This window comes from Somniosus microcephalus, chromosome 14 (genome assembly GCF_052327205.1).
Source record: "Somniosus microcephalus isolate GS21.2 chromosome 14, FLI_Smic_1.0, whole genome shotgun sequence".
Classification (NCBI taxonomy): domain Eukaryota; kingdom Metazoa; phylum Chordata; class Chondrichthyes; order Squaliformes; family Somniosidae; genus Somniosus; species Somniosus microcephalus.
The window spans coordinates 83,807,970-83,835,578 of NC_141000.1; the positions used below are offsets into that span (position 1 = coordinate 83,807,970).

General features: G+C 44.6%; 1 protein-coding gene across 1 annotated transcript in view; it reads left to right on the forward strand.

Moving 5' to 3' along the window:
• The first annotated feature begins 727 nt into the window (after nt 1–727).
• The window catches only part of casr (calcium-sensing receptor), a 72,894-nt gene continuing 46,012 nt past the window's right edge, over nt 728–27,609 (forward strand). Inside the window, exons 1-3 of the mRNA XM_086006827.1 lie at nt 728–1,141; nt 12,449–12,755; nt 20,900–21,796. Of these exons, the coding sequence (XP_085862953.1) occupies nt 945–1,141; nt 12,449–12,755; nt 20,900–21,796 (1,401 nt within the window). The 5' untranslated portion in view covers nt 728–944. The remainder of the gene's footprint in view (nt 1,142–12,448; nt 12,756–20,899; nt 21,797–27,609) is intronic.

Consider the following 27,609-nt stretch of genomic DNA (forward strand, 5'->3'; position numbering starts at 1 on the left):
AAAAAAAAACCATGTTCTGCAACATATACAATTAAACTGCTCTCCCGTGTCAGGTTCTTCTGTTTTACCACGTTTCCATAAATTCTGTCTTTAGAATCAGTAAAGGTTTCCAAAAACATTGGTGCCTAAATTTGTTAGTGCCCCAAACCGGCTGAGATTCCAACAGCATGCAGCGAGGATCAAACTAATATCATCCTCGAACCTCATCATCAGAATTCAGGCGAGCTGCGGGCACCACTCAGGTGCCCCGATGCAGGTCGCCTGTTGGGGCCTAACAAATTTCGGGCGACGCCGGGGCTGAGAAAAAATAAACCATGTTTTCAAAGATAGGCAAGTGAAAACTTTCAGATTTTTAACAAAAGACCTACAGAGATATTGCTGAAAGTCTCAATTATTTTTACTTCCTCTGAGGGTTTCCTGGAGAATCTCTTGAACTAAGGTGTGTGCTCACCTGTCATAGCCATGTTTTTCTGCTACAAGCCTGTTTCACCTGCCTCTTTTCAGCCAATCTTTGAGTGACATTAGCAGAAGAAATTCGTAGTCTTCTCCACTGCACCTTTTCCATAAATGGAGGCCAAATCGAAGTGAATGGGCTTCATGGGAAGAAATTAGGAAGGGCAGAAAGCAAAAGACAATTTATGTTTTGCAATTCCAAAGTACAAGCTTACAGTTACACAACTTATGTATTTTCTTTCCCAAAGGAATCTGTCAAAATGGAAAGCTGAACAGCTTATTCACCAGCTATAGGACTGTATGATCACCTTTTCACAAGATGGAAGACTCCAAGGGGAAATCAGTTTTCATCTTTCAAAAATTCTACAACAGAGTCATCCCTCATCATTACAAAGATAAGCAAAAAGCTTCAGCGATTCCTCTCTAAGCGAATATTTGTGGGAGTGGAGCAGTCTGATTTGGTGAAGACATCGGGAAAACAGGATTGTACAATGGGGCATTATTATTATCATCTCTTATTCTTGGGATTTACTCTTCTTCAATCTTACAGTGTCTCGGGATACGGTCCAAACCAAAGGGCACAGAAAAAGGGAGACATTATACTGGGAGGTCTTTTCCCAATACATTTCGGAGTAGCTGTAAAGGATCAAGACTTAAAATCTAGACCAGAGGCAACTAAATGTATTAGGTAGGACCTTAAGTACAACAAACTTTTCAAACAAAATTGTGTTATATGCATTTTTTAAAAAGTATATTATGTGTCCATCTTCAGACTTCCATTTATTCTATTGCTTTTGAAAGATGGCCTGATAAGGTCATACATAGACTTTCTCGTAATAATCATCAACTACATTCCGTTCAATTGATATAAGGGGAAAATATGAAAAATGTCAGCTTTTCTTCGTGTCAATTTGAGCCACTCAGCTTCCAAAGCTACAATTCTGAAATAACCTTTATTAGTTTTGCACAGATGAGCCAAAGTGAAAATCTGAATTGTATTATTAAGTAAGACCATGATATTTTGAGATTCTGGTATAACTGAGTTTTCACTGAATATATAACATTGAATCACACTATGATTTACAAATATGGAACTTTTACTGTGATTTTATTGAGTCATACTAGATTATTGAAGAAGAATTGTGATTACACAGTGGCTTAATAATATGTAACTGAGTTTCACTGAATCTTACTGTGATTTATTGAGGTATTGCTATATATATATATAAAAATCATTGTCACATTACTATTTGCTGAGATATAACTGAATCCGTGTCTTGTCACATTGTGACTCACTGTGAGACAGTAATTGAAGTGTAATTGAGATCTCATTCAGTTATGTAATGACTTAATGAGATTTAACTGAGATCTCACTGAGGCCTATTGTGCTTTACAAAGGCAGTGTTTAGATCTCACTTAGCCCTACAGTAATTTACTAAGATTTATCTGAGATATGACTTGACATTCATTGTAATGTTTTTAGCTATAAGATATCATCATTATATACTTACATTGTGATTTTACTGAAATCTCACTGGTCCACACTGTAATTTCTGAGATAGAACATTGATCTGACTAAAGCATACAATGATGAACTGAAGCCTCACCTGGATCTTAATTAATTACCACAAGACTCAGTGGGACGTAAGTGAGATTTCTCATTTATGTTGGGATTTACTGAGATGTAGCTAAGTTTCACTCTTCCTTGCAAATATGTATCTGAAATCCCACTCGGTCACACTTATTTATTGAGACATAAATCAACTTTCAATGGCACCGTAATGCCTATATTATTGAACTTCAGTGTGATTTACTAACACATACTGTATCTTAGATTTTACTGAGTAGACAGTGATCTACTCTGATTGAACCTTGCAAGGATTTGATATCTTACTGAGTTACATTGTGCTTACTGACATAACAGTTTTCACTGTGATTCGCTGATACTTATTTGATATATGGCCTTGTTGTGAAATATAAGGAATTTACTGAAATCCATTGTAACTTGCTGAGCTGTTACGTTACTCACTGTGAACTATCCTTAGATGCAAAAGAGATCTCACTGAGTATTGTTCTTTACTAAGATGTAACTGAGAGCTCACAATGCCACCTCGTTTAGCCTCATGTTTTTATCAACGTAACACTGAGCTTCATTGTAACAGTTTTGGTCGCCTTATCTGAGGAAGGATGTTCTTGCCATGGAAGGAGTGCAGCGAAGATTCACCAGGCTGATACCTGGGATGGCAGGAATGATGTATGAGGAGAGATTGGGTCGATTGGGCTTGCACTCGCTGGAGTTTAGAAGAATGAGAGGGGATCTCATCGAAACTTATAAAATTCTAACAGGACTAGACAGACTAGATGCTGGAAGGATGTTCCCGATGGTCGGGGAGTCCAGAACCAGGGGTCACAGTCTAAGGATAAGGGGTAAGCCATTTAGGACAGAGATGAGGAGGAATTTCTTCACCCAGAGAGTGGTGAACTGGTGGAATTCTCTACCAAAGAAGGCAGTGGAGGCCAATTCATTAAATATATTCAAGAAGGAGTTGGATATATTTCTGACGGCTAAAGGGATCAAGGGATATGGAGAGAAGGCAGGAACAGGGCTGAATTTGGATGATCAGCCATGATCTCATTGAATGGCGGAGCAGGCTCGAGGGGCCGAATGGCCTACTCCTGCTCCTATCTTCTATGTTTCTATGTTTACTTTGTTCACTGTAGTATAAGTGAATCAATCAGCCGTATTTCAGATCTCACTGGGTCACAATCCTGTTTATTGAGGCATTATTCAAACTTCCCTGACTAGCATTGAACCAAAAATTCAGCGGGGGACACCTCGCCAATGGAAGAGTAGCAGAATGGAACATCTATCACCCATTTGGTTGTCTGTAGACCCCATCACAAATTGTGGGGATAGTGCCATTTGCTTATTTGGGCAGGCTGCCGATTGCTGTTAAGGGCACTTCAGCACTTGATCTTGTAAGGCGGAGTGGCACACAGCCAACCCATCTGAGGTGCCTTCTAGGATTGATTACCTTAGTCTAGGTACGGTTTGGGGCCTTGCAAAAGTGCCCATGTCCCAGGCTGGAATTTAAGGACCCTTAGATTTTATTGAAATAACGAAGACAATTAGTGAGCTTAGCTAATATTTACTGAGCTAGAACTGAGATCTGATTCAGTCTTACTGTTTTTAAGATCGCATTGACATATGCTGTGATTTACAGAAGTGTGAAATAAAATCCCACTAATCCACATTATGATTTACTGTGTCAGCTTGGCTCAGTAGTAGCATTCCTGAGTCAGAAGGTTGTGGGCTCAAGCCCCATTCCAGGACTTAAGCACATACTCTAGGCTGATGTTTCAGTGCAGTACTCAAGGTGCGGTTTTTCTAGTGCCCTAGACACCATTTATCCCTCAACCAACACTACCAAAATAGATTAACTGATCGTTTATTTCATTGATGTTTGTGGGATCTTGCTGTGCATAAATTGGCTGCGTATTTGTCTACATAATAACCGTGACTACAGCTCAAAAGTTTATACTTGGCTGTGGCATGCTTTAGGACATGCAAGTTCTTTCTTTCCCTACTGGAACGTTTCATTTATATCCCACTCATGGAACTGATCATATCACACTCATGATTTTGTTACTCAAGTGTTACATTTATTGGATGAAAATCATACTTCATAGCTCTTCAACATGTAAATTGAATGTTCATTCATTTACCGTGAATCAATTAGCTCATGTTGAGTTAGATAACATTTCAATGTGTTGCACTATACATTATTGAGTTTTCATTGTTCGTATTAAGTTATATTTGATGTATTGAGTTCTCATTGAACTACAATGTGATTTGCTAAGTTCTCATTGAGTTAAACTGAGGTTTACTGGATCCTTATTGAGTTGCACCATGGTTTACTGAGATTGCATTGGCCTGTAATTTGCGGTCAGTGGCGAAGCAAAGGTGTTCGCCGCTGGCCCTGAAGTAAACTTCCCACAAAGATCTTGTGATCTCTGTGGCGAGAAGTTCGGCTTTTCCGACGCGTAATTGAAATCAACACAAGTTAATGGGGAATCCCTAACGCGAGCTGCTGTGACGTCAACAAGCTATCTAAGCAGCCATTCAAAATGCAGAATGCTCACAGACAGCGAACCAGGAAGTGGTTAAGTTTCTAACATTCAAAGGCCCAGAAATTGGCCCACTTAACGCCATGAGTTTTCGCCGCGATCTGGCCTAAAAATGGCGGCCGCCACTCTAGCGCACTTCGGTTGCGTGGGACTCAGCGGCCACCATTTTGATGAGGGCCTTAGCACTGCCTATAGCAGCGCTGGCCCTGGAAATGTAAATTAAGAGAGAGTGACGTCAGTCGGCGTGCAGCGTCGACTTAACGCCACCTCAGCAAACTTGGACCTTAGCGCTAGGTTCAGTGCTGGGTTCTAAGTTCGCCATAAAAACCCAGCATTCAACAAACTGACAAAGGCGCTGTCAGCACCTCTTAAAGGGACACACAGATCTTTCAGGTAAGTTTGCATTTAAGCTTTTGAACTGGATTTTTTTATTTTATTGAAGTAGAGGCTTGGTGCAATATATATTAAAAGTTTTTTAAGCATGCAGGGAATGCTGCTGGACGCTTGTAAGCCTTGGATGATAAAGGAAGGCCTCTGCGAAGACAGAAAGTGCTGCAAATGCTCAGCAGGTTGGGCAACATCCATGGAGAGAGAAACAGAATTCATGTCTCAGGTCGAAATGCTGCTTGACCTGCTGAGTATTTCCAGCATTTTATGCTTTTATTTCAGATTTACAGCATCCACTCGCAGAGAAAGAGGAAGAAGCAGAAGAGGAAGATGCAGAGGAGGAGGAAGCAGAAGGAAGGATGCAACCCAGACAGCCCCTTTCTGGCCGGGATATCCGGGATGGAATCATCCGCCTGCGGTACTAGTGACCACAACCCCAATTCCCCTTTCAACATTTGTCCCACACCTTATTTTCCCTCTGTTACTGACCATCACAGTGTCTTCTTGGCCACAATGCTGAAATAAGACCACCACAAAGCAAACTTTCCAATCCAACTTTATACATCTATCCATCCAATACAACATCAAGAAATCAACTCATCACCCTTATGCATTCCCTTAGTAAATGTCTTGTGTGTGCCTTTGCCTATCCTACTGATGTCACGCAGTGCTACCCCAGTGGCTACAGCATGGCTGGTGGAAGGCTGCTAACTTTCAGTGGAGGACACTGCAAATGTACTTGCTGGTCGACCTTGAGTAGCTGGTGGCTGGGAGTGTCGAATTGAGTGACGGTGTTTCTGTTTCTTCTTCTTTTTCTTCTTCACTCTCCTCTCCTTCTTCTTGGACAACCAGTGGCTGGGCAGACTGCATTTCTTGGGTGTGTCAAATGAGGAAGGCACAAGAGTGGAGTTGTGGTGAGGAGAGGGCGGGAAAGCAAGTGGTGCATGCCAGAAGGAGGCTAATGAACAAGGATACCCGTTGTTGTATCCTTTCAGCCCCACCACTGGCCAAGGGCTCGGCCATGCCCCTGCCAAGAATGGCCAGCACCGTCTCCTCCAAGGTGAAGCTAGGAATGAGAGATGTGCCTCGTGATTGGTACAGATTGTTGGCAGGTCAGTGATTGGGGGTCATGCATTGAGCAGTATGTGAGGCTAGTGATGCAGTTGGTAGAAGATGGCATTTGCAAATGCACTGACTGACCTTGACCACGGGTCTGAGGTCATGAAGCTTTGGGCACTGGAGCCAGGTGGTGGGTGCGACACTGCTGGCAGTGACGGCCTCGGTAATGTGATCCAATATCGTTCTTTCTGGGTGGCTTCCTGGCCCCTGTGGGTACAGGACCTCTCTTGCAGTGTTGACCTCTTGCACAAAGCTGGAGTGCTGTGTGCGAGACCCTGGATGCCCCTTCCCTGGCTTGCTGAGCCATTTGTGTTAGTGCTGAGGCAGTTTTCCAATTTTTTTTAGGTGCAGAAGTGAATTCAGCTTTATGAGCTGAAGACTTCCATTTGGGAATTTTTTTTTTTTTTTCAAAAGGCAGTTGAGCTGTAAGGGCTAAAAACTGCATATTTTTACATCATTTTTATTTTTATAATTTCAGAAAGCATTGCCCTTTTAAGAAAATGACAATGCGTTGCCCTTTTAAGATCCCACAACGCTTTGCAAAATCATAGCCTCGCTTTTGAAGGCTGTTGAAGTAGCAACGCCGCTTGGGCTCGCCACATTGGGGCCTGATACCGGGACGTACGCCACCAGGACGACGTTACACTGTGAGTTTAGCGCTGGGCTAATGGTCATTAGTCCCCAGCACCAATTTTTCAGTCCACAACCATTTTCGGCAGCCGTTAACCCCTGGCTGCAGTGGCACTGGCAGCTTTTGTGGCGGCCACGAATTTCTAGGCCTAACTTTTTTTTAAATATTAGAGAGAGCAAAATAAAGATTGGGGCTCTCGCATGGGGCAAAGGCAAACCTGAAATAAAGATGAACAAACATTTTTTTTAAATTGGAACTTGTTTTTAAAAGCTTCTTTAAAAATTTTATTTTTATTAAAGTGGTTAAATTTGACACTCCACAAAATTAAAATTAGTTTTTCAGGACCTTACCTTTGTTTAGCAGTCAATACACTGTTAAAACCCCAGTTACACCTAATCCAAAAGGGTCTAACTTTTAATGGGGTATTTAGCAACGGTATTACCCGTGAAAGAGCCAAAGTTTTCGTCAGTTTCCGTGATTTGACAGATTACACTGATTGCTGGTGGGGGCGGGGTCCACAACGCAGCCTGTGGAGGAGCAGTGAACGACAGTCCGCAACTTCAGGATTTCCGTGTTAGGCTGCACATGTGCTAAATCCTGAAGTTGCGGTCAGTTTCAAAGGTGAAATAACGGCAAACACTGCCAGTTCACTGCCATCAGGACCGCAAGTTCTGGGCCAATGAGTTAGATTCTGAGTTATTGAATTCTCATTAAGCTAAGCTGTCAGTTAATGAGCTCTCATTGGATTCCACTATGGGTGAGTTCCTGAATTCTCCTTGAGGTACACTATGGTATGCTGTGTTCTTATTGAGTTATGCTATGTTTGGTAGAATTTTCATTGAGTTACACCGTGATTATTGAGTTAAAGTGTGGTTTACTATGTTCTCCTTGAGTTACACTGTGAAATAATGAGCTGCCATTGTGTTACATTACAATATACTGAGTTCTCAGTGAGTTGCACCGTGTTTTGCTGAATTCACATTGAGTACCCTGACATTTACTGAGTTTGGATTTAGTTACAGTGTGATTTATTGACATCTGATGTAACTTTGTGATATAATGGGCTCCCAATGAGTCAGAATGTGCATTACTGAATTCTCATGAAGATAGTCTATGATTTACTGAGCTTTGAATCGCTTTGTGTGTTACTGAGCAGTCTTGAAACACCGTAATTTATTGACCTCATTGAGGTACACTGTGCTATACTGCGATTAAAGAAAGAACTTCCCATAATATAGTGCCTTTCATGTTCTCAAGATGTCCCAAAGTGCTTCACAGCTAATTAAGTATTTTGAGGTATAGTCCTTGTTGTCATGTAGGCAAATGTGGCAGCAAATTTGCACACAGCACAGTCCATAAAACAGCAGAGTTCGATGGCTAAATAATACTTTTCGGGGGGGTTCAACAAATCATTTATCCTAACTATATCATGATGATTTGGTAAAGTCTCATTACGAGAGCGCTCATTGAACATTGTTGTGGTTTATTAAGATGTAACTTCTCAATGTTGCCATATTTATTAGCGCCATATGATTTTACTAAGACAACAAAATACCTGTATTGTAATTTATTACAATGTAACAAAATCAATAAACTGCATTTGAGATCTTGTTGAGTCATAGTGTGAGCTGGTAATATGCCATTCCCATCTCCCTGACAAATGTGGTTTATTGGGATATTGCTGATATTTACTGAGCTAGAACCAAGGTCTGACTGAGCCTCACAATTTCTAAGATATAATTGCAGTATGTTTGGTTTACAGAGATGTGAATTAAGGTCGCACTGTCCATACAACAACAACTTGCATTTATATAGCACCTTTAACATAGTAAAACATTCCAAGGCGCTTCACAGGAGCAGTTTTAAACAACATTTGATACCGAGCCACACATGAGGACAGATGAGGTAGGTTTTAAGGAGCATCTTAAAGGAGGAGAGAAGTAGAGAAGTGGAGAGGTTAAGGGAGAGAATTCCAGAGCTCAGGGCCTAGGCAGCTGAAGGTACGGCTGCCAATGGTGGAGCGATGAAAATCAGGGATGTGCAAGAGGCCAGAATTGGAGCAGAGCAGAGATCTTGGAGGATTATAGGGCAGGGGGAGGTTACAGAGATAGGGAGGGGTGAGGCCATGAAGGGATTTGAGAACAAGGATGAGAATTTTAAAATAGAGGTGTTGCTGGACTGGGAGGCAAAGTAGGTCAGCGTGCACAGGGGTGATGGGTGAACGGGACTTGGTGCGAGTTATGATATAGGCAGCAGAGTCTCAGCGTAAGTTAATTGTATTATGATTAACTGACATAATTCATCTATATCCCACTCAAGGCTTTGGCAATAACATACTGCACAAATGACAAAGTCATAAGTAAGAGGACAGCACGCAGGGATCAAAATCACATTCCATAGTCCTGGTTGCATGATTGAGTTGCATTGTGATTTATTTAGTTTGCATTGAGTTAATGAATTCCCATTGAGCTACATTGTGAATTACTGAGTACTCACTGAGTCACAGTAATATATTGGTTTACTCACTGAGTTACACAGTGATCTATGGAATTCTCATTTTATGACAATGTGGTGTTCTTAATTTGCATTAAGGTCCACTGAAGTACTGCATTCACATTAAGGCACACTGTGAAGTACTGAAATCTCATTGTTATATTGTGACTTTTTATTAGATTACAATAATGCTGGAAATTTCCTTGGGGTTTCTCCAACTGTGCCACCGTAACTTGGTGGCAGAGCGACAGAAGCCCCAAGAAAATTGCCTGCATGTGTTACTGAGTTCAAATTCAGGTACACCGTAATGTATTAAGTTGCACTGTTATTTTGCATTGAATAACAGTGTATGTTATTGAGTTAGACTGTTCTCCACTGAATGCTGATTGAGTTACACTAAAATTAATTAACTTAGATTATAAGTACTGAGTCCTCACTGAGTTCTCCTTGGGTTACAGTATGAGTTACTGAATTCTCATTGAGTTGGAATATGTGTTAATGTGTTTTCAGTGAGTTGTAGTATGACATCTTAAGTTCTCAAGTGAATTACACTCTAACTAACTGAATTCTCACTGAGTTACACGGTGTATTGCTGAGCTGGCATTGTGTTACATTGAAATATACTGAGTTCTCAGTGAGCTACTCTCTGACTTACTAATTGTTCATTCAGTTGTACTGTAATTTACTGGGATTGTATTACATTACACTGTGATTTACTCTAAATGTAACTGTATTGCACTGTGATACTCGGTGCTCAATAAGTTTACTGTGATAAATGGAGATTCTATTCACTTTCAGAAGGGGCAGATCCTGCCTGATGAGCTGGTTGACCTTTTTGAGGAAGTGACATCCCAAGTGAACATTGGATAAACCTATGCTGTAGTATATTTAGACCTCTAGAAAAACTTTGATAAGGTCCTACATGAAAGGCTGTTACAAAGCTTAAAGCAGTAGATATTCCAAGTAAAACTTAGAGCTGGATAAGGAGCTAGTTGAAAGAAAGCAGAGGATGCTAGTTAGGGGAGTGATGTTGGACTGGGGTGATGAGCAATGAATGGAATGCCCCAAGTATCTGTGATGTGGCGCCTACTGTTTCTGATCAAAAAAAATGACCCGGATTCAGAAAATTATTGATTGATTGAATTACAGTGTGATTTACAAAGGTGGAAGACCTCACTGCTCTAATGAAAGAAATTCTGGTGATGCCATTAAATCACAGGATGGGACTTCCACCCACCTGTTTGGCCTTGCTCTAACCTCATCCCAACTCCAAGGGCTTTACCATTCCATTGAGAGAGCAAAGACTGGGCTTCAATTTTATTTACTGCTGTTCTCTTGCTGGTGGGCAGCACCATCCACTTGTTCGCATCAAGTTTCAGATGCTATTCATTTGCATGTATGTAGATTTTATCGAACTCACTGTGCAATTTCTGAGCTGCCTCCTCCAATTCCACTGCCTCTCTTGTTTTGCCTCATCAGCAAATTTCACCACTTTGCATTAAGTTTCTGAGTCATGCTCATTTATGTAAATTAGAAACCGTAGTGGTCCAAACGCTGACCCCTGGGGCATCCCACTCATTACCCTGTCATAATTCCTCTAATGCATTGTTTTCTACAATTGCTGAGGGAGTGCTGCACTGTCAGAGGTGCCGTCTTTCGGATGAGACGTTAAACTGAGGCCCCGTCTGCCCTCTCAGATGGACGTAAAAGATCCCACATTTCGAAGAAGAGCAGGGGAGTTATCCCCGGTGTCCTGGCCAATATTTATCCCTCAACCAACATAACAAAAACAGATTATCTGGTCATTATCACATTGCTGTTTGTGGGAGCTTGCTGTGCATAAATTGGCTGCTGCGTTTCCCACATTACAACAGTGACTCCACTTCAAAAGTATTTCATTGGCTGTAACGCGCTTTGAGATGTCCGGTGGTCGTGAAAGGCGCTATATAAATGCAAGTCTTTTTTCTATTTTTTACCCTTCAGCCAGTTTCTTTTTCATTCCCAGGGTGTACCCTGAATCCCCACAGCTATGAGTTTGACTAATAGCTTTTCATGTGGGACTTTGTTAAATGCCTTTTGGAGGTGTAGAACTTTCCACAGTCCACTTGGGGATGTCACTTCCTTAAAAAAGTCAAGAAGGTTGGTCAGGCAGCATCTTCCCCCCTCTAAGTCTATGTTAGCTACTGTTTACCAAGTCACTAACCATTCAGGTGGGGAATGTTGTTCTGCAAGTGATACCTCTGAGAATAGGAGGGGGAGTGGACTGTGTTAGTAGTTAATTGGATTCCTTGCAGCAACTGTAGCCATCTGCTCAAGATGGTGAGGCTGGAGTGGGAGGAAGAAAGGGAAAATTTTTGTTAACGGACACGAGGGATGTAAATATTTCCTGTGACAACCAAATGACATTAAACATTTTTTATTATAAAACATTCCCTTTTTTCGCAATCATAGTTCCAAGGAGTAGTATTCATACTTAATGTTAATTTACTGCAAAATGGCAGCCTTAGTTGGGCAGTGGGTATATTAATGCATTTTGTATTAATGAGAAAAGAAACTTATAAAGGTAAATTGTTTGCCATGGCTCAGTGGCAGCAGATTGCTTTGTGGGTTCAAGTCCCACTTCAGAGACTTGAGCAGAAAAATCTAGGCCGACACTCCAGTGCAGTACAGAGGGAGTGCTGCACTGTCAGAGGTACCATCTTTTGAATGACACCTCTGCTTTCTCAGGTGGACCTAAAAGATTCCATGGCACTATTTCAGAGAAGAGCAGGGGAGTTCTCCCCGGTGTCCTGGCCAATATTTATCCCACAACCAACATCACTAAAAATAACAGATTATTTGGTCTTTACACATTGCTGTTTGTGGGACCTGGCTGTGTGCAAATCAGCTGCTGCATTTCCTACATTATAACAGTGACTACACTTCAAAAGTACTTCATTGGCTGCAATGCTCTTTGGGACATCCTGAGGTCATGAAAGGCGCTTTATAAATGCAAGTCTTTCTTTTTCTTTTCTTTTAAAATCACAATACTAGTAATTAAGCTGTAAACAATTCCAAATTAAAGCAATATGGCTGCTTATTTTTGCAGTGGAATAGTATGCATTGAAGTAGGTAAGGCATCTTTCCTTGTATCCAGCTCAGTTACAGACTGATCATCAGAAACGCCACAGTAGTGAGACTGGCTGGCTGAAAAAGTGGGTGAGGATGTAATAAACAAGTTAAAATTTTTGTTAACAGGTACAATTTTAGAGGATTCCGGTGGTTGCAGGCGATGATATTTGCGATCGAGGAGATCAACAACAGCATGAAATTTCTGCCAAATATCACCCTCGGATACAGGATATTTGATACATGCAACACAGTGTCCAAAGCTCTGGAAGCAACACTGAGCTTTGTAGCCCAGAACAAAATAGATTCACTGAACTTGGATGAGTTCTGTAACTGCTCTGATCACATCCCATCAACCATCGCAGTTGTGGGAGCAACGGGATCTGGAATTTCAACTGCTGTCGCCAATCTGCTGGGTTTGTTTTACATTCCACAGGTCAGTACACTTAGCAAAATTGAGCAAGAGTCTAAGTGTGTGCGCATTGTGGAGCACAAGTGTTTCTGTATATCTGTGTGTAACAGCATGTGTGTGAGTGTGTGTGCATTTGTGAAGGAGATTGCATGCGGCTGCACACATGCAACCATCTCCTTGTGAATACCATGTTTTAACAACTTGGAACTTTATAGTCAAATTTAAGTTCATTTGCGTCCTTTCTGTTCAACATGTAAAAATATAACATATTACAGGAATTTTTACATTAATATCAGCAGCCTGACATTGTGATTTTATTAGTTGCAGTCGGGACAGCGATTTGTAAGCCTTTATCTCATCTATTCTGTTTTTTAAACGAAAGTAGATGATGGACCTAAGTTTCTTTCTGCTTACAGAGCAGCAGAGTTGAGGAATAAATAATCACGGAAGGCCTTTGAAGCAAAAGTAAAAATGGATTTGCTGGGCTGAATGATCTTATTTCATGCCTGACTTTTCATACGTTTTTGTAATTAGAGATGTGGCAGAGGAGCTGGATGCAGTTGTTTGGTGTTTTCCTTTAGTTAAAATTGTAGTTTTGCTATCTGCATAGGCTTAAATTAAATTAAATTAAAAATGTCTATTTAAGTGCCAACTTTCTGCTAATTAAGAGCTCCTCCCTCCTTACCTGGAGGCCTCGTTTCCACATGATACTCCCTTTATCAAATGAAATAGGCAAGCAAAACAAAATAACAGTGGCGGCCATTTTAACTATGAGCAATGGAAAGGAAAATGAAGCGTGGTGTAGAATGGGCGGCTAATTTGATATCACCCATTTTACACCATCGTCCAAAGTTAAGATGACCCTCAGTGATCTCAGGACACAAGCTCAAGCACAGATTGGGATACAAGTGCTCAATCTTCTGAGTTACAGGATGAATGCTAACAAAGCCTTAATACACACGGTAGGGTATTATCTCCATTTGATCATATCTAGCAAATCTTAATATCTAATAGCAATATTAAAATTTATGGTTATAGTGTAGGAGTCTACGTACTCCTAGCAAAAAATACTGAACTTGGAGAGGTTCAACAGAAAAGGTTTAATTGTTGAGGCTGCATGCTGAACACAAAATGGAGTCAGAGACTACACAAAGTACAACTGTCTTTCCTCAGTGCACAGCTTCGACTGCTCCTCCCCCGCTCTGGGCTTAACTATGTTGCAGATCAACTTTCTTAAAGGTGTGATGCTTCTTAAAGGTATGACGCCTGATTTATAGTCTACGGACCGGAAAGCGGATTGTGTCCTTTGTGATCGGTACACCACACAGCTCCCCCCAGAATCCGCTAGTAGGGAGTGTACGAACCGGCGTGGCGGCTTGATGGCACGGCCGGAACGGCTCTTGGCGGTTGGTGTCGGGAGCGGTGCGGTCGGGCGCGTCGGGCTCTTAGGCGGCCTGCCCCGCGGTGGGGGTTGGCCCACTTGAACGGGTTCGTCGGGCTCTAGGTGCGCCAGCTTGAGCCGGTCGACCGACATCTTGTCAGTTCTGCCGCCCACTTCGAGGAGGAAGAACTTGTTCCCTGTCTGGAGTACCTTGTAGGGTCCGTCGTATGGGGGCCGTAGAGGTCCTCGGTGGGCGTCATGGCGCACGAAAACAAACTTGGCCATGTGCAGGCTAGGTGGTACGCGGGTTGCTGGTTCGCCGTGCCGGCCGGTGGGGACCGGAGCGAACTGTTGTGCTCGGTTGGCGAAAGCGCAGCGTTGCTGGTCAGCCGACCAGGGGGTCATGGCGTTGGGCAGGAACTCTCCGGGTACGCGCAGCGGTTGGCTGTACACGAGTTCCGCCGCCGAGGCTTGCAGGTCTTCCTTGACTGTGGAGCGTAGGCCGAGTAGCACCCACGGGAGGCGGTCGATCCAAGCCTCGTCCTCAAGGCTGGTGCGGAGGGACGCCTTCATGGACCTGTGGAAACGCTCGCACAGTCCGTTGGCTTGGGGGTGGTAAGCCGTGGTGCGGTGAACGGCCACCCCGAGGTTTCGGGCGATGGCGGCCCACAGATCAGAGGTGAACTGCGGGCCTCTATCCGATGTCATGTCGGAGGGGACGCCGAACCGAGCGACCCAGGTACCGATGAACGCCCTCGCAATGTCGGCGGTGGTGGTGGATGTCAGTGGAATGGCCTCGGGCCAGCGGGTGGTACGGTCCACGATTGTCAGCAGGTGCGTGTGACCTTGTGATGGCAGCAGGGGGCCAACGAGGTCGATGTGGACGTGGTCGAACCTTCTTTCTGGCACGGTGAACTCCTCGAGTGGGGCTTTGACGTGCTGGTGGATTTTGGCATGCTGGCAAGCTATGCAGGATCTGGCCCAGACGCGCACATCTTTGCGCAGGCCGCGCCAGACAAATTGGTTGGCCACCAGTCTAATGGATGCGTGGGTGCCGGGGTGTGAGAGGCCGTGGACGATGTCGAACACCCATTTTTGCCAGGACGCCGGGACTACGGGGCGGGGTTGCGCCAAGGAGGTGTCGCATTTGACTGTGACGGCGGACGAGCCGCAGGCGACGTCAGTCAGTCGCAGCCCTGGGAGGGTAGTGGGCGTGGAGAGCAGATCGGGGTCGGTGCGTTGCTCCGCTGCCAGTTGAGCATAGTCCACTGACAGGTGGGCGCCGTGGACGGCGGGGCGGGATAGGCAGTCGGCCACCACGTTGTCTCGACCGGAGACGTGCTGGATGTCCGTGGTGAATTCGGACACCGCGGCGAGCTGGCGTTGTTGCCTGCCTGACCACGGGTCCGCAGATTTCGCCATCGCGAATGTCAGGGGTTTGTAGTCGACAAACGCAGTGAAGGGGCGGCCCTCCAGAAGAAATCTAAAATGGCGGACTGCCAGGTACAGTGCGAGGAGCTCGCGGTCAAAGGCGCTGTATTTGGCCTCCGGGGGGGCGCAGTTGGCGGCTGAAAAAGGCCAGCGGTTGCCAGGCCCTGTCGACCCACAGTTTGTACATGGCGCCGACTGCGTGGTCGGAGGCGTCCGTGGTGAGGGCCACCCTGGCGTGGGGCTGTGGGTGAGCGAGCATGGTGGCATCGGCGAGTGCCTTTTTGGTCGAGTCGAAAGCGGTCAACATGTCCGCCGACCACTCGATCGCCATTCTGTCTTTCTTACCCCGGAGGGCTTCGTATAGGGGCCGCATGAGGGAGGCCGCTCCGGGGATGAAGCGGTTGTAAAAGTTGATCATCCCCAAGAACTCCTGGAGGCCTTTGATGGTGGTAGGCCGGGGGAACTGCTGGATGGCTTGCACCTTGGCGGGCAGGGGAATGGCTCCGTCCTGCGTGCTGTGGTGGCCGAGGAATTCGATCCTGCTGAGGCCGAATTGGCACTTGGCTGGGCTGATGATGAGCCCGTGCTCACTGAGCCGCTGGAACAGGGTGCGGAGGTGCTCGATGTGTTCCTGCTTGGAGGAACTAGCTACCAGGATGTCATCCAGGTAGACAAAGAGGAACTTCAGGTCCCGGAGGACCGAGTCCATGAGCCGCTGGAAGGCCTGGGCCACGTTTTTGAGGCCGAAGGGCATTCGGAGGAACTCGAATAGCCCAAAAGGGGTGATTATGGCCGTCTTGGGAATGTCCGTGGGGTGGACTGGCACCTGATGGTAACCGTGCACCAGGTCGACTTTGGAGAAGACTGAGCGGCCAGCCAGTCTAGCCGAGAAGTCTTGAATGTGCGGTATGGGGTACCGATCCGGCGTGGTGGCGTCATTTAGGCGCCGGTAGTCCCCGCAGGGGTACCATCCCCCATCGGGTTTGATGACGATGTGGAGTGGGGAGGCCCAGGGGCTGTTGGAGCGGCGGATGATGCCGAGCTGTTCCATTGTGGCGAACTTGGCCCGTGCGATCTCCAGCTTGGCCGGGTCCAGCCTGCGGGCGTGGGCATACACCGGTGGGCCTGTGGTGGGGATGAAGCGTTCTACCCCGTGCTTAGCAACCTTCGCGGAGAAGGTCGGGTTGGTGAGGGCTGGGAACTCAGCCAGGAGTGCTGAGTAGTCGTCCGTTGAGCGGGCGCGGCACTGCCACGCCATTTCGGCGGGTTGGGGGGGGCCATGGCGCCCGTGACAGGTGACATGGTGTTCATGTCCACGAGGCGGCGCTGAGGCATGTCGACCAACAGGCCGTGGGCGCACAGGAAATCCGCACCGAGGAGCGGGGAGAGCACCTTGGCGGTGATAAACTCCCAGTGGTAGCGGCGGCCTGCGAGGTCGATGGTGATGGTGCGGGTGCCGTACGTCCGGATGTCAGTGCCGTTGGCGGCAGCCAGCGCAGGGCCGCGGCCACCTCGCTGGATCTCGAGGGCGGACGCGGGGATGATGCTGCGCTGCGCGCCCGTGTCGCATAGGAAACGGCGTCCGGAGGCGCTGTCCGTAACGTACAGCAGCGCGCCTGCTTGCCCCACGGCCATCGTGTAGGCCGGTGTGGGGGCGGTTGGAAACATGCAGGGATGGCTGCAGCGGCGTGCCCGTGCGCCGAACCGGGTATGGAACTAGCAGTAGCCCTGGGTCGGAGGGCTTGGGGGACGTGGGGGCCTGGGGGGCCTCGTGGCCGAGCTGTGTGGCTGCGCGATAGAGGGTGGAGCGCGCGCCAATGCTGCGGAGGCCAGGTCGGGGGTGACGGCGTGGTTGGAGCTGGCGGACAGGAGCTTATCGGCTTCGTCGGCCAGGGCCTCGAGGTCCGTGAGGCTGGACGCCACGATCGCCGGGCGGATGCTGGGAGGTAGTTGGCGGATAAAGAGCGTGCGGAAGAGGGAGCCGGGAGGTTTCTCGTCGGTCAGAGCAAGCATGTGTGAGAGCAAGTCTGACGGCGTGGAGTCACCGAGGCCCGGGAGGTCGAGGAGGTGGCAGTTGCGCACGAATTGGGAGGTTGTGAATTTTTTAATGAGCGCAGCCTTGAGATGTGCGTACTTGCTTTCCTCCGGAGGGTTTTGTAGTGTTGTCCAGACTTTCATGATTGTGGAGCTGCCCAGGGAGGCAAGGAGGTAGTCATACATCGTTGCGTCGGCGGTGATGCCGCGGAGTCGGAATTGCGATTCGGCTTGAAGGAACCAGGCGGGGGCCAGGTTCTCCCAGAACTCCGGCAGCTTCACAGAAACTGCGTTTGTGTCAGCCATGGTTACGCTTAGGAGTCGTCCTGAGCGTCGGGGTCACCAATGTAGGAGTCTATGTACTCCTAGCAAAAAATACTGAACTCGGAGAGGTTCAACAGAAAATGTTTAATTGTTGAGGCTGCATGCTGAACACAAAATGGAGTCAGAGACTACACAAAGTACAACTGTCTTTCCTCAGTGCACAGCTTCGACTGCTCCTCCCCCGCTCTGGGCTTAACTATGTTGCAGATCGAGTTTCTTAAAGGTGTGATGCTTCTTAAAGGCATGACGCCTGATTTATAGTCTACGGACCGGAAAGCAGATTGTGTCCGTTCTGTGATCGGTACGCCACAATAGTAACATTCAGCTTGCTACACAATTACCTGAATTCAGTGATGTAAGAGGCACTGTAGCTGTAGGGTAAGTGCGAGATGATGGTTGCTTTAGTTGGAGGTCATTTAACATTGTAACTATGTTGATGATTGACTGCAGCAGTTCTATTTTTAACGGTGCACTAACTCTGCTGACTTCAGTAGTGAGGTCACTGCTGTTCACTAATCATGACAGCTTACACCTAACTTCTAGAAGCAGTTACTTTTTTGGCGACTCTTGCTACTTTTTTTTTAATGGTAGCGATACTGAGTCTGATACTGAGATATCGATCTATAGGATATTATTCTAACATTCAGTTTCTTGCAAGTAAGCTGAATAATTTGAAGCTGTTTAACAGATAGGTGAGAACGAGGTTATCTCATGGTGCAGATGGCATTTATAAGTAAGACTTCACTTTTTTGGTGCACAGGTTTTCCCAAATCTCTTGACTGTAACTCCGCCCTAGATATCCAACTCAATACAGCGCATTAACAAAGTATCCTCCAAGAATTACTATTTAACTGTAGATTTTCAGCTGAATACATTTTTCTAATACAGTGAAAACATAGTTCATCAAATTTCAGTGATCACCTAAAGCGAGCAGGCCATTTCGGAAAGGGAGCAATTGAAAGCCAGAGGGAACCAGAGATCCTTCAGTGTTTTCTTTGGGAAATATTAAACAGAAAAGTTATGTTCTGTTTTTAATCCATGAGATCTTTAGTATCCACAGAACGGGTATTTGGTGCTTTAATTTTCACCTGAAGAATGGTGCCTTCAATAGAATAGAGCTTTCCGCAAACTGTACTGAAGTGGCAGTATTCAGATTGAGAAAAATAATTACAGTAAAACCACTTTACTACAAATGTTTTTCTTGATCTTGCCAGAAGTTCTATCACAGCCGCTAGAAAAATTCTGACCCTTTACTACTAAACTGTTTACCTTTCTAGTCCCCATGACTGCTACAATGAATTAAGACTGCATTTAGATGACAGAAACATCTATCTTAACCATATATGCTTCACACAGACAATCCGCACGGTCAGGTCATGCACACCTGTATACATTCACAAATGAAAATCAGTGCCTCCATCACTCAATGCTGCTCCTGGCTCCTATCCACCTGCTGCTACTCATCCAAGAGATTAAAAACAAGCTACATGCTGTGGGTGGAAATCAGGAATTCCTGTTCACAGCGTGCAATGGTATTCAATCCCCTGGAGCAGCAGCAGCAGGAGGTAGGAAGCAAGAGCAGGAGGGGGTGGGGGGTGGCGGGGGGGATGGGGTGAAGGGGAGAACCAAGAGCGACACTGGGGAGGCTGAGTAGGGTGTCGTTGTTAGCTTTTGGGGGAGGAGAGTAGAATGCCAGCATGAACTGAGTGGCAGCTTGATTTGAAAGCTGAGAAGAGTGCCAGCTTGAACTGAGGGGAAAAGGAGAGCCAGTTTGAACTGTGGGGGGATGAAGAGTGCTAGCTTAAATTGATGGGACATAGAGAGAAATGCACTAGCTAGAACTAGGGGAGAGGGGTGGTCTGGTTAGAAGAATGTTAGCTGGAACTGGGGTGTTCAAGTGGAGAAAAGTGGAAAGTTAAACTGATGATGGGAGAAGAGTAGCAGAGTGCCAGCTTCAACTGGGGAAGTAAAGGAACACCAGCTTAAACTGGGTGGGTGGAAAGGACCGGGAGGAGATAGAATGCCAACTAGAACCGGGTGGGGAGTGCTAGCAAGAACCATTGAGGGGAGGGGGGGGGCGTGGGTGTTAGCTACAAATATAGTGGTGGGGAGTGTTAGCTAGAACCACGGTGCTGGGGGGGGTGGTGGCAAAGTGTTAGCTAGAAACATGCAAGCACTGCTTGGGAAATTGCAAGCCTGCAACTCCTGATTTTCCATTAATGTAAATGGATGGATGGTCAAAGTTTGTGGCCCCACAATTTCACAACCAGCTCTCCCAGTGACCGCCGCTGCTTGCCGAGGTCGTAAGCTCAGGGGAGCTCCCTTAAATGAAGTAAAAAGTGTTTAAGTTCACCAGAATGCACCATTTTAAATGTTCTGGGGAAACCTCTCCTGGACTCCCTGTTCCAAAACTTGCCACGGAAGGGGTGTGGGCATTTGGAAGGAGTGCGTACAGTTCTAAGTTTTGTGTTCAAAGACTTGACTGAAATTCTCCTATGGTAAATAAGATATAAATAAGGTAATGAGGGAGTACTTTTCAACAAAATTCAACAAATTTCTTTTCTCTTTTAAAAAAAATTGAATGCCAATGTTCATTGTAGATTTCAAAATGCAAGAAAAGGCACCAACTAAAGTGTAAAATATTGTGCGAATGTATAACTCCAGACCCCACCTAGAAGATAAATCTTGTGTCTTTCATATACTTACGGTTTATTTCCTCTGATATGAGTTAAGGAATGTTGGATGTACCTACAGTTTCAGTTACAATCCGTGTCCCAAATTGTAATTATTTATTTTCACATCATAAGTCTACATTCAAGGCAGTTTTTGAGTTCTCAGCCTTTTGTTAGGGCTGTGTCAGCTTTTTTGAAGCTGTTTTCTTGGTCAGAGTGTATGTAGAAAGCAAATTTTCAGTTCACATACAATTAGATTTTCGGATTAATGACTGTTTAGCTATTACAGAAGTGACCCTTGCTAACGTATTTTGTTTCTATTGAAGGTCAGTTATGCCTCTTCAAGCAGACTCTTGAGCAACAAGAATGAGTACAAGGCTTTCCTTCGCACAATCCCCAATGATGAGCAGCAGGCCACGGCAATGGCCGAGATTATCGAGCATTTCCAGTGGAACTGGGTGGGAACTCTGGCAGCTGACGATGATTATGGCCGCCCAGGGATAGATAAGTTTCGAGAAGAAGCTGAAGAGAGGGACATCTGCATAGATTTCAATGAGATGATTTCTCAGTACTATACACAAAAAGAGCTGGAGTTTATTGCAGATACTATTCAGAATTCCTCAGCCAAAGTGATTGTTGTCTTCTCAAATGGCCCTGACTTGGAACCACTAATACAAGAGATAGTTCGACGGAACATAACTGATAGAATATGGCTAGCAAGTGAAGCGTGGGCTAGTTCCTCGCTGATAGCCAAACCAGAGTATTTCCATGTTGTTGGTGGAACCATTGGATTTGCACTAAGAGCAGGACGCATCCCAGGATTCAACGAGTTTTTAAAAAAGGTCCATCCCAGCAGGTCCTCCCACAATGGCTTTGTCAAGGAATTCTGGGAAGAAACATTTAATTGTTATTTCACTGAAGAATCCCTAACACAACTAAAGAATTCCAAAACACCAACCCATGGATTAGCAACGCACAATGACAGTGCGAAAATGGGGCATTCCACAAGGACAACATTACGACCTCCATGCACTGGAGAAGAGAATATCACGAGTGTGGAGACCCCTTACCTGGATTATACTCACTTCCGTATTTCATATAATGTGTATGTGGCAGTGTATTCGATTGCTCATGCTCTGCAGGACATCTATGCCTGCACACCTGGGAAGGGGATTTTTGCGAACGGATCATGTGCCGATATAAAGAAAGTTGAGGCATGGCAGGTAAACAAATTGAATGATTGTAAGTATCAACTTAATAGAAACTCTATTCCAGAGCTGTCCATTGTATGAGTAGTTAAAGGGATAGTTTAATAAAATAGTTATTATATTTGTGAATAATACTAAACTGCATGGTAGGATCAGGACCTTAGAAGAAGAGGCAAAGGATGAAAAAAGGCTAGACAGTCTAATATACTTGCTCTTTCCTCAAACTATGTATAATTTAATGTAGCATAGGTTCACCATAACTACTTAATTTCCATAAATACTCTATCCATTATTCAATCCTGATTTATTGCAAAGGGAATGGAGTATAAAAGTAGGGAAGTCCTGTTACAACTGTACAGGGCGTTGGTGAGACCACACCTGGAGTACTGCGTACAGTTTTGGTCTCCTTATTTAAGGAAGGATATACTTGCTGATGTAATAAAACTCACTACGCACTGGTTTGAGTATAAAGCAAGGCTTTAATCAACTTGTTTCAAAACATGGAGGTCTAGTTGTACTTCACTAGTTCCTGTCTTACAAAATGTCCCTGGGCAAGCTGGGCCCACGCCCGAGTATTTATACTCCTTGGACGGCGCCATCAGCTGGCCGTCCAGTGTTATTTCATGAGTAGTTTCTTTATGATGATGAGATTTATAACACTTGCATTGGAGACAGTTCAGAGAAGGTTCACGATGTTGATTCCGGAGATGAAGGGGTTGTCTTATGAAGAAAGGTTGAACAGGTTGAGCCTATACTCATTGGAGTTTAGAAGAATGAGAGGGGATCTTATTGAAACATATAAGATTCTGAAGGGGCTTGACAGGGTAGATGCAGAGAGGATGTTTCCCCTCATGGGGGAATCTAGAACTAGGGGGCAGAGTTTCAGAATAAGGGGAAACCCTTTTAAATCGGAAATGAAGAGGAATTTCTTCTCTCAGAGGGTCATGAATCTTTGGAATTCTCTTCCCCGGAGAGCTGTGGAGCCTGGGTCATTGAATACATTTAAGGTGGAGATAGACAGATTTTTGAATGGTAAGGGAGTCAAGGGTTATGGGGAACGGGCAGGGAAGTGGAGTTGAGGCCAAGATCAGATCAACCATGATCTTATTGAATGCCGGAGCAGGCTCGAGGGGCCAAATGATCTACTCCTGCTCCTACGTCTTATGTTCTTATGTTCTTATGATTTGTGCCCTCCGGAGAGGACAGCTCTCTCCTGTGTTTCTGGAGCATGGGAACTGTTGCGCCTGAGTATTTGATCAACTCAATTTACACCTATCACTATCACCTTTACTTCCATATCCCCAAATACTTAATTAGTTATTTGACACAGCATCAGTCACTTTTCCTGGGAATCTATTCCATACATCCACTACTCTGTGGCGAGTGGGAAGTTTGCAGGGAATTTCTTCTAATGTTGTCTCTCACCTGAGCATATCAATTTTAAAACTATGCCCTTTATATACTTGCCGTGGCCCAGTTGGTAGAACTCTCACCTCTGAGTCCAGAAGGTTGTAGATTCAAGTCCCACTCCAGAGATTTGAGCACAAAAATCTAGGCTGACACTCTAGTGCAGTACTGAGGGAGTGCTGCGCTGTTGGAGGTGCTGTCTTTCCAATGAGATGTTAAACCGAGGCCATGTTTGCCCTTTCAGGTGGATATAAAAGATCCCATGGCACTATTTTGAAGAAGAGCAGGGGAGTTCTCCCCATTGTCCTCGCCAATATTTATCCCTCAATCAACATCACTAAAAATAGATTATTTGGTCATTATCGCATTGCTGTTTGTCGGAGCTTGCTGTGCATAAATTGGCTGCCATGTTTCCTACTTACAACAGTGACGACACTTCAAAAGTACTTCTTTGGCTGTAAAGCACTTTGGGGCGTCCTGAGGTCGTGAAAGGCGCTATATAAATGTAACTCTTTCTTTCTTCTTTCTCTAGTGTTCACAGTCCAAATCAAATAGTCGACGAAGCATAATACTTTTACATCACAATCTTACTATTAGAATTTAAGTTAATGTTAAATGCATTTTAAAATTAATTTGGACAGGTTCCCTTTCCTTGAATATTAATGATATCCTCCTAGTCAATCCAATAAACTTGCTGGTTTTCTCTGAAATAAGACACCCTCAACACACACACATTTTGAAGTAAATAGTATTTATATTCCTTACTTGTGTCTACAGTGTTGTCCTTTCCCTTTCCGTATCGGTTTTTAAAATCCCATTTCATGTGTGTACATGAGGTTTACTAAACATATTGCAGCAAGCACCACAAGGGCAAAACTCATCAGTATTCATGCATGATGTCTCCATAGACATCAGAATGGTATGCAAACTCATTTTAACTGTTAAAGGAACATTAACTTTATGAAAATATGTTTGGAAACCTGCAAGATGATGACCTAAATCATACTCAACTGTGTCACTTGCATATGGCACCAACATGATGGAGTACAGTTCTTCTGCTCTGGATAGCAGTCAGTAGTGGAAAGTGTGGCTGATGTTTTCCCCTCTCTACCTTTTGGTCACATTTGTTCCTTACAGCTGAGTTCAGTGAACTCGACACAGGCCAGGGATTGATCCTCTGTTCTTCCTGATCTGTATGGCTCATTTCCTCACTAAATAATACATTTACCAACAGAGGTACTGGCTGGGAGCCGTAGCTGATGAATAGTAAAAGCATATACTCAGCATTTGTTTTACTAATGGTCTCATTATTTAAAATGATTGCCAACGTTTATTGTTAATCATTGACCTTGAGATTTTGTTTTGAAAGAGAACTAACCCAAGAGACAAACCAGTCCTTTCGTTGCATTATTCACATGGATTTAGATTGTTTTTACTAGGAAACTGTTTGTAGTTCTTGTGGAACTGGGACTCTGTAGCTACTTACTTATGCTTCAGTGCTTGTCATTACCTCTTTCTCATACTACGAGTTATAGGCAGACGAGTTTCTGAGCATTGATGCCACTTGTGTAAAGCATAGCCCATTCTCACCTGGATGGATTGTGACAGTTGCGTTGGACCACAAGCTGAAATTTTTGGCACACAATGGCCACTCTCAATATTTTCTACAATGAAAGCACTGTGAAAATCAGCCTTTTTCAAAACCTATTCATGTTGTGTATTCCAGTTAAGGACAGGACTAAATCCCCGATTATAACTCTCTGCCGGTATGGGTTATAATATAGGCAGAGTGGCTCTCACCGGATCCAGCCTTGCCACCAATTTCACCCCCTCACAGACACTGTCTCAGGCTGAATTGGACTGTTCTCAACCTCTGTGTCCTACACGACCCTGAGCTGAGCTTCCAATCCCATATCCTCTCCATCACAAAGACTGCCACTTTGTTCGCATTCAACCAACACACGTCCCATGTGCCTGACCTGCTGGGTGTTTCTAGCATTTTCTATTTTTGTTTCAGATTTGCCTCATCTGCAATATTTTACTGTTTGTGAATTTAATAGGCATTATGAGCCAGGCAAATAATGATGGCCTCAAATTTGCTGTCAAAATAGCAGTGAGGCTAATAGTACTCACCGTTATTTATGTCCAAATGCTACAGCAACTTCAGGTGAGGGCAGATGGGCAATTAAATGTGGAAATAGAAAAGTTACTGTCAGAGATTCCTTCAGGTTTTAATTGTTATTCGAGATTTAAACTTAAAAAAAAATATTTTTTTTTTTTTAATTTTTCTTTCTGTCGCTTTTTTCTCTCTCTTAATCCAATCTTTCTTTCCCTCTCTTTATATCTCTTCCTGTACCTGATTTGACATTGAATTCACCCACTCTAACTTACACTTCCTTCTCAGTCCTTGCGCTGTTCATTTCACAATACTTCAATCTGATTGGTTAAGGAGATACACAGTTACTTGTCCTGTTCACTCGGATCCCAGAGGCCCCGCAGAGGGCACGTGCCATTTCCATCTCACACTTCCAGCAACTTGCAGCGCAAAATATCACGGAGATTAAACAGGCGAGAGCAAGTCTAACTAACGGCGGATGCCATTCGTTGACCCATTACAGCAAATTCTGAGCCCATATAAATAAATCTACTAAACTGGAAAGCCCAATTACAGCACCACCTACAAGCATCACAGGCAATTACAAACATAACAGGTCGGTATGGACACACTTCGCCATAGTGTCATAGAGTTATACAGCATCGAAAGAGGCCCTTCGGCCCATCGTGTCCGCGCCGGCCATCAAGCCCTGTCTATTCTAATCCCATTTTCCAACAATTGGTCCGTAGCCTTGTATGCTATGGCGTTTCAAGTGCTCATCTAAATTGAAAGTTCCAAAGGAACTGTTTACATAGGACTTTAGAATGCGAAGATGACAGGACATACTGATTTTAATAATATATGAATATTACAGGAAACTTTCGATTTACCGGCACCTAAATAACCGGAAATCTCGGTTAACCGGCAAAATTCAGGAGTAGGTTTTACTTCATATTGACTTGCGTTCCTCCATCTGTTGCTGTGCAAGGGTGTGGCTGCAGCTGTTGCTAAGCTACAGAGATGCTTGCAACTTGTGGCCATTGTTCTGAACTTGTTGCTAAGCAACAGGGTTTGTTGCTTTATACGGAGCTGTCAGCTCTCCGTATCTTTTACTATAGCGTTCGGTTATCTGGAATTTTTAATGAACCGGCACCACGTTGGTCCCGTCCGTGCCGGATAAAAAAAGTTTCCTGTAATCAGCAATACACGTCAGGAGAATGATGGAGCCAAATTTCCTCAATATTTCTGGCATACTTCCACTGCAACTTTACTGGGAATATGCTGTGAGACCCTGGAAATAGGACAGTGCCTGGATACACTTGATCCCTGCCTAGGCTTGGAGTTCCTGCTCAGCCTTGTAAGAGGCAGAAACTCTGACCAGCGATGCAAAGGGGGTGGAACTGAGGGCTTAGATTTCCTACACTGGGAGATCCCACTTTCCTAACCTGTGAGGTTGGAAGCTAATATGCCCAGTGAGCTGAGGTATACCGGCCTCCAAAGGGGGCAAGTGAGCACCAGTGTGGTGGTGTCCAGTCCAGGGAAGCGACCTAGTCCTCCAAAGAACAGGTATGATTTTTTTTTAAATGTTTTAGTATCGGTCTCCTTACAAAGGGAGCCAGTAAATGGTTTTTCAGGAGGGAATAAACCAGGTTCCCCACTCCTAGATAGCTGTAGATTTCAGCATCACAGGGCTGGCAGGAGCCTGAGCTGCACCTGTAGTGCTGTGGATGAATGCCAGGCCATGCAAGTGAGGAGCCCTCCCATTAACCCAGCACACTCTGGCAGGGTCAGTGCTGGACGGCTCTGGCAGCCACGGTCCAGGAGTAACCACCAGAATCACAGCCCATGTAAATTCGGGGCCAATAATACTAGTTACCAACAACAGTGGGAATGAACTTTTGGACTACAGTAACATATACGTAACAAGATCACAGAACAGCGCTTCCAATGATATCAATAGGAGAACATTTTAAATTATAAAAAGCTGTGTACTTAAGTTATTATTACAATGTATGAAACTTATGTGGCCTGGATGACCAACCTTAGCTAATGTAAGCACACATTAACTGTGAGTATCAAGGCAGTTCTCTTTATGCATTGTGTAACCTGTGCAAGTGGTTTAGTCTTCTGCTGTGATTAAATGCAGTTGTCAGCCTGACATTAACAACAAAGTGTCTCTTGCAGTTGGTACACAATACCCTCCTTAATGAAAGATTGATTTTGGGAAGCAATTATGGCAAGATTACTGAATTTAATCTACTTTGATTAATGCTGCTATAAATATTAGACATGTTTATTTTTATACTTGTCTAGTCTGTTTTTCTCT